This window comes from Fulmarus glacialis, unplaced genomic scaffold, assembly GCF_000690835.1.
Source record: "Fulmarus glacialis isolate BGI_N327 unplaced genomic scaffold, ASM69083v1 scaffold44248, whole genome shotgun sequence".
NCBI lineage: Eukaryota > Metazoa > Chordata > Aves > Procellariiformes > Procellariidae > Fulmarus > Fulmarus glacialis.
In genome coordinates this window covers 1-10,685 of record NW_009228504.1, presented here as the reverse complement: position 1 = coordinate 10,685, position 10,685 = coordinate 1, and the positions used below count along the sequence as shown (strand labels likewise).

Sequence of the window (10,685 nt, the reverse complement as noted above, 5' to 3'; positions counted from 1 at the left end):
TCACTGGTCCTTGTCCTTGGGTCAAACTATTACTACCTCTTCTATTACGAAAAATCTTCAACCCTATTTGCTCTAGATTTACACTTAAAATTAAAGGGCAAGTTATGAAATAAAAGGACCACTGCTATCATCATCCCATCTGCAACACAGTACTATGCAAAGGTTTCAGACCAAGCTCAGTGTTGTGGCTTTACGTGCTCTACAGCTTCAGGAACTGCTGTCATCTTTTTCACCCTACTCATTCTTAGATCACTTTATTTTAGAATCATAGAATAGAATCGTAGAATAATTTGGGTTGGAAGGGACCTTTAAAGGTCATCTAGTCCAACCCCCCTGCCGTGGGCAGGGACATCTTCAACTAGATCAGGTTGCTCAGAGCCCCGTCCAACCTGACCTTGAATGTTTCCAGGGATGGGGCATCTACCACCTCTCTGGGCAACCTGTTCCTGTTTTGCCAGAAGTCAGCACTCGGCCTTCTGGAACACTTCTAAAATACACTGACCCTGTACCTTCTCTGCCCCCTTCCAAATCTTTATGCTCTCTTGCCAAGAAAAATGTCCCTGCCTTTCTTGACACCTTATTCAGAGCATTGTTTTATTCAGCTCTCTTTCTTCGCTTCTGTTTTCTTTGGTAAAAACAGTCCAAAATCATTCAACGTCATTTTGTCCCATGGCTATCAGTATTTAGTTTCTTCTACTTACATTGCATGTTCTGCCTGCTCCTGAAGTATGTCTCCCATTTGGTCTGGGTTTTTTGGAGGGTTTTGTTTTGGTTTTGTAGCATTTAACTTTACAGTAGCCTACTTGTGTCACTCTGTCAAATGAGATCAAGCTATGCTTTTTTGTCTACGCACATAAAAAAACGCTAACCTGTTTTTTACGTTGTTTCTGTGTCTCATGCCACAAATAGTGTGGATTTGTGACATCTTGCATTGAAGCTATTTCAGTGTTGCTATTTATACAATCTTTTAAAACCAGACCAACAGATATGTAGATACGCATAGCAATTAGTCTTTGCCACCAGATTAAAATTAATTTTATAACGGTTGATGTAGAACAAAGATTTGTAGTTTATTTGTACCACAGAGCAGTAAAACTATTTAGCACTGCAAAATGGCAGCATCTATTTTTCTGAGAACAGTATTAAATGATCACTTAATATATTCCAGAGTAAGAAATCACTCTTAAGCAGTAATTCTGTAAGACAGTTCATTATATAAAGAATTATGTGCTAGAAACGGTGCCGTTCAGCCTGAATTTACAGGCGCTTCCAAATACAAGTGATTGTTCACCCTACAAAACAACAGAGTCAAAAAATATATCACAACATGGCTTAACTTACTTACCAGGCAGATGTACTCTGAAAAGACATCAGGGGTGGGCTTAAAGCATCTCCTTTTAAAGTATGTACTGTCTGCGATGTTTGAGGCTGTGGCTGAATTTGAGGCTGTGTCTCTGGCTGAGGCTGTGTCTGTACTTGGCTTGGATCCTGAGCAGGGTTAATCCATCGGCTCTGCCCCTGTGTCATCCACTTCCCCTGGATTCCCCACCGTGCCAGGTAAAATTTGCAAATATCATAGTTCATTGAAGAGTAATATAAAAGGTCCAGTACCAGCAAGATCACCACAAAAAAGCCATAGATCCACACACCTAACAGTGCACTGTAGTTGCTGTGAAAGAAAAAAAGCGAAAACAAAAACGTTATCTCATATATCAGTAATGGTCATCATGTTAGTTTATCAAGGTTATCATGCGTCCTTAAAAATTATTTATTATTTCAATCTAAATACTGTGATATGCATGACACGGGATGTTTTTAAAAACTAACGCCCCCTGTCTTACAAACATTTTTATTTCTCCCCTTCATCTGTGTATTTATATCAGCACATAAATTTGGTGTACAATTAGCTTCAATGCTTTAAGTGAGACCACTGATATGTCCATGGTTGATGGGCCGTATGCTTTATTCTGCAAATTCTCACTCCCAGAGAGTCACCTTACTGAAAGTGACAGGGCATTTATGACAGCGAAGGTTAAACATATGAAAATATGCTGTAATAAATGAGACCGGGAAGTGTCTATACTATTGAAAACATTCACTGCTGACATGCATTATAAACCTCTTGTCTTAAAAGGTGTTTAATGTGCTTGGATTTACTCTGAATTTAATAATTAACTATTGCTGGATACAGAAAATACTAGTAGAAGTATAGGCTTTCAGGAGCAACTGCTAAAGATCCCTTAGTTTGCTGGTAATAAATTTAGGAAGGAAGAACATTGACAAGATCTTATTATACAATGCATTCCACAGGAAGGAAAGTATGTACTACATTTACATGTGTATGTTGGTGTAGTTATGTGTATATATAGGTAAAGGCCATGAAAATTATCAGCTGCTGACATGGTGCACGGAGCTGTAAAGCTATGACAGGTGACTAAAGATATTAAAAGATGGGGGGGGGGTGTGTGGAGGAAAAGGAGTAAGGGATCAAAAATTTGGAGATCAAAAAGGGGAAGAAGTGCTAAAGCTCTGCTGGAGATGCAATATTATTAAAAGAAAAATGACTGTCAGGTGTAAATGCAGTTTGGATTGGAAACTGTGTGAGTGGGGAGGATGAGGTCAGAACAGAGAAAGAAAGAAATGGGTAAGAATGAGATTGTTAGGTATACAGTGAAGAAGGCTAATCTAGACCTATGAGCTAATGTGGAAGTATGTGTACCAGAGACTGTAAAAACAAGAGCAAGCAGAAGGAACACTCGTAAAAAATGTCATTAGGAAGGCAGTCTTGGAGAAAAATTTTACTGAAGTAATGGGTGGGCAACTCACATCTCCGTGAACCTGAACTTAGATGAATAAAATTGAACATACACTCAACCATGCTCTCTTTCACAGACATTCAGAGAAACTTTCAGGGAACTGCATTTTATCAGAACATTGATCAAAACAGAAGTGCTGTGAGAAGAAAAAAGGCTGAGAAGACATATTATAGATGCAAGCCAGAAAGATATTTTAATATTTTAAAAACATGCCCCAAGCCTTTTCAGATCTCAAACGTTTCAAGTCTCTGCTTTGAACTTTCACTTCCACTTAAACTTTGACTCTTTCATTTTATACTTTAAAAAAAATCAGGATTTGAAACACAAAATCAAATAAGAAACCAGAATTTTAATTTCTGTGTTGCTGCCTGTCAGCACTTAAGGAGACTGATTCTCCTCTCCAGGGAATGGTTTTTCCACTACACAGATATACCGCGCGTAGATTAAATGAGGTTCCATAGCAAGTAACTGTAAGTAACAAGAGGAAGGTCAGAGCTGCTAATGGGTCCCTTCCTGTATAACTTCAGGATTTAAAAAAAAAATTATTAAATTTCCAGGAGGATTGGAAGTAGACAAAATATAGTGCTTCTGAAAACCCTTAACTCTAAAGTCTTTGCCTCTACTAAAGACCTACACATGCATGCCTAACTTCACACAACAGTGGGTAGACCTTTGTAATGCCATTAAAATCTTTGCAGTCCAGACACTTGAAAGTGTAACAGGATCTGGTTAACCCAGGCTCCTCAGCAGTGCTGCTCTTGACTTTCAGTGGATTTATTCCTATTGGGGTAAACTCTTCTATTTTCTGCTAATATAAATAAAAAGGAAGTGAAGGCTGGAGAAGTCAGGAAGAAATCCACCGCAACAAATCCTGTTCTTCATCACTAATGCCAATAGGATCCATTTTACAAATAGGTGAGCTGTATTTGATCCACAGTAAGAATGGAAATATTAGAAAACATGTTATTTTTGTTTTGGCAACAATGTGAGGAGCATGGAAACTCAAAAGAATTTGTTTGTATTTAGGTATTTAGTTTCACCCATCAAAATTTTGGTTAGCAAAAATGAGAGCTATTTTGAGTGTTCCAATTTAAAGCAACAATTTATTAATCATGCCATACGTGAGTTATCCATCTGCTCCTTCTAAGTAACATGTTTCTCACAAGTAGAAAAATGAAAGACTGCTTTATTTAAATTAACAGACAGTGGGACAACAGCATTATCAAAACGGCCTTATGAAAAATCACAAGCAAAATAAGCAGTATGTTTTGAACACAGAGGGAAATTCCATACTTTGATGTTTTATGTTTCTCACACTATTAAGATGGTAGAAAATACTAATTTTGCTGATGGCTACTACTTATAGTAAAAATTAAAACTTCCCTACAAATTAAGATGTCTTAATTAGAAAATAAACAAATCTTACTTACACTGAATAACAGTAAGACCAGAGACACAGAAAAGAACTGGAAATCAAAAAACTCCTAAGACTTCCTCTCATTTCATTGAACTGAATGATTTAATTGTAAAAGTTTCATCTTGCAATCTGATTTTTCTATACTTTTGTGCAGAAGTTTCATTTCAGTTAAAAATAAAGTGTGAACAGATTCCAAATTTACTGAGATTCAAATTATAGGGGTTTGCTCCTACACAGGGACAACCAAGTATAAGTATATATACACAATCAAGTATATATATTGTTTTGGTGTGGTTAAATCTCCTTTCCCCTTCCCCAGCTGGAAAGCTTGCCCTGCCCTGCTAGTGCTCCTGCCCCTCTCAATAAGTCATTTTGGAGGTTTTTGTTTAGGTTCAACGCCAGGTTTAGCAATATAACACCGAAAATGACTTCTAAAGCTACGTTGCCCAGTCTTCCACTGCTGCTGGCATACAAATACAAAAGCTAAATCTGGAGTAAAAGTTACAAGACAATTTCCTTCTAGCTTCGCTGTGAAACAGGGTAATTCATGGACCCATCAGAAAAGCTTAGTAGCTCATTATTTTAAGACACTTTGTCTTTTATAGAAACACGACGTATATGTGGTATAGCCTTGATACAGAGCCCACTTGTGTAAATGGAAAGATTTGCTCTGACTTCAGGGAGCCCTGAATTGGGCTCTCCGAGAACAATAAATACTTTTACCATCCATCTCCTCCTATTCCATCTACAGAATCCTGCTTAGATTTCTCTAACATCCCTACACACAAGGAACACCTACAGGTTCTTTTATTGTTATTCTTACCCATGTGATTCCTTCCATCTAATTCATTAACTTTTTGAGACAGATGACAAGCAGGTTAGGACCAGGCTATATTTTTTTTAGAAGAGTTTATTGTTTTTTATGTGCAGCACCTGAACAGAAAATAACTCATTTGGGAATTCAGGCTTAAAAAAACCAACAAATCAAAACAATTGTGAGCTGCAGAGTTTAAATGTGGGCAGATGGCCATGGAAACTTTTCTATTCTCCTTAAACGGGGCTGTTACTTGCAGTAGCAGCACTTTTTAAGTGTTGCCCCAAGGAAATGCAAGCTTACATCCTAGCAAATGCCTTGGCACTTCTAACACTGAGGAAATCTGTGCAGGTTTTGCATGTACACTTTAAATGTGATTTTTTTTCCTATTTGTTTTTACTACTATCTCAAGGCCTTTGCCCAATCCTGTGTTTTCCTGTAGGATCTATTACTGTAGTACCTAAGAAGTCTTCCCAGCTAAATTACATCTTTTTGCAACAGTTGGTAATGGAATTGATACTTTTTTTTTTTTTTTTTGCTTTTTTGCTTTTTTGCTTTCTGGAAGATATTTAAGCAAGTGCCAGCTCTGCAGGGGACATGCTGTACACGGAGAAGGATAGTGCTATTCTATCCTCACATTCCTTCTGGTACAATGTTGTAGTGTGGTGCAAAAGCCATTCCATCCTGAAAAACTGCAAAAAGAGATAAGGGAAAACATGGATGCACTACAGACCGCCGTAACACTGTTCCAGTACCAGATTAAGGACCCCTAGCATAGTAGTTCTGCTGATAATCCACCAAAACATGCATAATAGAAAATCTGAGAGAGTATGAATACTAGATTCAAGTGAATACTATTTTTAAGAATAGTTAAACAACTTATTAGACAAAGTTTTATGGAAAAATACTTTGGATGGCAGAACTTTTCTTGTCTGTTAGACATCATTGGTATTTCTATATTTAATACTAAATGAATTGTTCACATTCAAAAATATTATAGACTGATTAAGCTGCATGATCGCAAAGATATAATAGTCCAGTATTCTCCACTTAGAAAAACATAGAAATCTTTTGTTATACTAATGGAAAAAATGTAAATAAACCCGGCTATAGTTATATTGTGTGACTGTAGAAGACAAATGTGTTTTTTCAGCTGTGCCATCACACGTCACTTCATTAATTTTTTCCCTCAACTGCATTATAAAACAAGAAACTTGTTTTGATGATCACAAGAATGGCTAAAGGGAAAAATAAACCAAACAATAATATTGAAATAAACCAAATAATAATATTGAATCACTCTTCCCTGAAAACTATAATCCTTTTTTTCAGTTCATGGCTATTGCCATATCCTAAATCATTCTCCCCAGCCACAGTACAATAGGTTTCATCAGAATTTTTTTCAGTGATGTGTGAAATTAGATCTAAACAAAGAGCTGACTTTGTTACTGTAAAGTGAACCCTGGATGTATGAAAATCCAAATAAAGTTAAATTATCATATATGTTAAATACAGTCAGAGTGTATTAAGTAAGATGCTTTTTACAATGTTTTTAACGTAGGCATCTAGGCTTCACTTCCTTCTGCCCCTCCACAGCATACTAAAAATTATCAGGAAGTTTGCTACCAATCTCAGTGAGCTCAGGGTGAGGAGATCCCTCTCCCTCTGTCTCACTACATTGGTGGAGTTTTACGTAGAAAGTTAGCGTCTCTTCATTTTCCTGGCCCTGACTGATTTATCAGAAGTGACATTTCAGGAAGTTACAAAAAGGCAAAACCAGTTCCACTCTTGCACTTCTCTAAGCTACATCTCCAGAAGTTTTTTATTGTATTTAGCATGATTTTACATACATTTGCAAAAGATCAGCACATAGCTAATGTCCACAGGAAATTCTGGACTGAAGCATATACGGTAAATAGTCTGCAGGTGGTTCTCAACCACGAATCTTACCAACAAAGACTACAGAGGTAGCTTTTTCTCCATCACAACCGAATGAGGTGACTTTTAAAAAAAAAAAAAAAAGATCGTTAAATGAAAACTAATATAATACTTACACTATGCTCTAAATATTTTCATTAAAATAAATACTGTAGTTCATAGAATACCAAATTACCTTTTTCCCATTGAGGAACTGCTCACACACAACAGCCCTATAATATGAACAGCCCTATATTTATTTCTCTGTGGGTGTGTGTGCATGTGTATGTGAGCGGGCATGCAAACAGAGAATGCAGGAGGCAGAGAAATGTTCTATATCCCGGGGCATATTTTGCAATCAGACTGTACCTGTTCCTCTGTGCCTGTCTGCTTTGGAAAGTGGCTGATTGCCCTGTCCACTTCAGGTTGTTGGTGAAAGGAAGAACAGAAGGGCCTTACCTTAGTAAGCTCTGGCCATGACTACACGGAGTAGCTGCTGAGGTATTGGAAAAAGCCTGAAGCACTGGCTTTCTACTTGGCTGAACTACAGTTGGCCAGTAACATCCCAAACTCTGTGATGAAGCTGCCTGTTAGGCAGACTTGGTTGCTCAGCAGTGTTGGTGCAGGGTTTACAGAACAGTAAGGGAAGAAATAAAGCACATTTGCTGTGTGCAAGACAAAGAACTGGAAAAGTGCGGGGGCAATAGCCACCCTAGTCCATTTTTCAGACTCTCTTTCTATCACTCTGAGTGTGAAGCAGCTTCTGGCTCTGTCTGCGACAATGCGCACAGCCCTTCTCTACTGAGAGTCCTGTGAGGATCTCTCTTCAGGCAGGCATCCGATTGCTGCCATGGTAGCATGGTCAATCCCAGCAAACAAAGGGGGAGCACACCCTACTTTTACCACGGAGTGTATGTAAAGTACGCATTGCATGGAGGCTCTGGGGCATACCGTGATACAAACTCTACCGGGCTGCCTGGAGGCATATATGTTGGCAGAGCTGGGTAGCCCCAGGTGAGGGTGCTACCAGTTTCTAGATTGTCCGGACTGCACAAAGGGTGGAGAAAATGGATGGCCTTTAATGGGCCTGTTAGACTTGAAGCATCTCCCCAGCGTTCTGTGTGATACGTTCTCATGATGTTCCCAGATGCACTACAAGGCCAAGGCAAGGAAATTTCACCTCAAGGACATAGCTGCACATACAGTAACAAGACAGGATAGATCCACATTGATTTAAAGGTATCTTATATGAGTAGAGTCTATTTTTGTCTTTCTTTTACACTACACAGTACGCAGACTTCTTTATAGCATGTGATCATCACTTTAACACCTGTAAAGTTAAGAGTATGCAACTTCCACATCTATGCAAGATTCAAACTTCTCTAGGCAGAGCTGTATGAGAAGTGGTTGTTAAGGAAGACAACAGTTTACTGACTCCATGAGCTGGCTGCTGCTGCACACAGCGAGGTAAAAGAGCTGACCAGTATTCCAGCACCATAGTCTCCCAGCAGCCTTGCACCTGCTTCCACAGGAATGAATGACAACACACCGACTGACTTTTGCACCGCAGAAGAAAACACTAAAATCCCTGTTGTAAACAAAAACCAATAGACTGGAATTCCAGTTGTCTTTGATCTGCCCCTTCCTTGCTCTGGAGGGGCTGGATACCAGAATAAAACGCCAGGGCAAAGCAGATCAGAATTCGACCTTGGGGGTTTACATCAGCTGAAAGTTGCCCTCTGCCCCAAGAGAAATTGCAGCAGATCAGTGTGGCCATAATGTCAGTACTAAATAGGAGACAGACCACGAGTGAAGATTTTGTCATCGTAGATAGGTAATCAGTAACAAAGATCTACTTGCTTCTTATTGGTTCGTTAGAAAAAAAGTTACTGACATTTATCTTAGAGGATAGGCCCCAGCAGTACATGGAAGTATCCCAGGTAGCAGGCAAGGAGACCACACAATGTTGGTATATAAGCAAATATGCTCTGTTCCCCAAGGTCAGTGATTACAAGAGATTTATATTCAAAACACCAGAGATCCAAAATAGTGCATTTGGGTTGATATGGAAAATGTCAACTCACTCCCTCTCTCTCCCCTATGGACAGCTTTGGGGTTTATTTTTACTGATATACATTTAAACATAGTTTGGATCAGATTGGGGTGAGGGGAGAGACTTCCGTTACTTTTATATGTAACTTCATATTTGTTACATTTATATGCAACTTTTACATATCTGCTCTCCTAGCAATGTTTATAGCCCATGTCAAAGCAAAGAGAGCAAAGCTAAAATATCCTTTCTTTTAGAGGAGTTCTGTAACAGCAAAAACCTTTTAGTATTTTTCTGTATGTGCAATTATTCTAATTGCTTCCATCATTAAGTACACCTCAGACTACGTTATTAGACCAGGAACAGTTTGGTGAAGAGTACTTTAAAACTCATTTACTTACTTATGCATATATCCATCTGCGTTCCCTGTTAAGTTCATCTGCATAACAGTCTGAAATTCTGTCTCATTGCAGCAGTATTTAAATACGGTGTTGTTATGGTGACAGCAAAAGATGTAAGATTTATTGTCAGAAAGACGGGGGCAGTGAAAACCAAAGTGGTAGCGACCTTTGTAGTCCGTATATGGCTCGCAGACCCGAAAATGTGCGGACAACACTGTAAAACAAAGAACAATATTGGCTTTTTCAGTCACATGTGTTACCTGTATGTTATGAACTATAATTTCTCATTGGTTAAGTTTAAACAATTGTTGTTTGATTTCTGAAAAACAATAATATTTCAGAACTTTTAACATCATCACATTTCGTACTAAAAAAATCACAATATTTAGCCTCTTGTTGTATTTTGACTTTTATTGTAACTGTTTCTGATTACTATTTTTTTTTTTAAGGGAAAAGAAGAAATGCCCTCCATGCTAAGAAGCACAAAAACATTTACGGAAACGTTTTCATACTGCTGTTCTAAATATATGGATATCCATAAACACCCAGCAGTGTTCATGTTTGATTCTCCTGGGACGACTTCATAAAAACAAAAAGTCTATGTAAAAACTGCAATAAAAGTTTGATGGCAATTGATTTACAGTCACTATTCTTGACAGAAAATATCTTCTCTACTGTAAAGGTCATTCTTTGATAAGAATTATTCTGCCAGAAATAGCGATTATAAAACAGTATCACAGACCTGAACAACTTTGAATTTGCAAATAGATAGAACTAACAGACATACAGCTATTCCTGGGAGTTCTTAGATTTCTCCTTCATTAATTTCTCATGTAAAGTGTTTATTACATCTCTGAGAACATTTTTTACACAAATATGTCACACTGATTTCACCACCACTTTTCCTCGAAAAAAAAAGAGAAAGAAATGCTCTCCATACATATCCTTTGAATTCAGACTTGCAGAATGCTGACTGTTGTGCGGCGGCAGGCACGCTGTGATTACATCTACGTGGTAAGACTGTGGGCAGATGCAAGCTCTCTGACCATGCTCTAAGCCTACTGGTTGCAATCAGCTCTGAACTGGAAGCTGTGCAATCACCTCGGTTTCCCTGAGCTAATCAACCGTGCAGAGGGGCAGGATATAGATCCCTTCCAGTATGGTCATAAGCAACCACACACAACTTCGTGGTTGATCTAAAAAGTCTTGTAAGAGACAGTATTTGGTTCCAGATACTGCCAACATTTTAACTCATTTATAGTTTGTGTTA

At 38.2% G+C, this 10,685-nt stretch overlaps 1 protein-coding gene across 1 annotated transcript; it reads right to left on the bottom strand.

The window, feature by feature from the left end:
• Window positions 1-1,345: 1,345 nt before the first annotated feature.
• Window positions 1,346-9,629, bottom strand: KIAA1644 (KIAA1644 ortholog; the record flags this gene model as incomplete). The annotated part of the gene is made up of 2 exons (XM_009583498.1): window positions 1,346-1,669; window positions 9,416-9,629. Coding segments are annotated over 2 exons (538 nt in total), but the record flags the coding sequence as incomplete, so codon positions are not given.
• Between the last annotated feature and the right edge of the window lie 1,056 nt (window positions 9,630-10,685).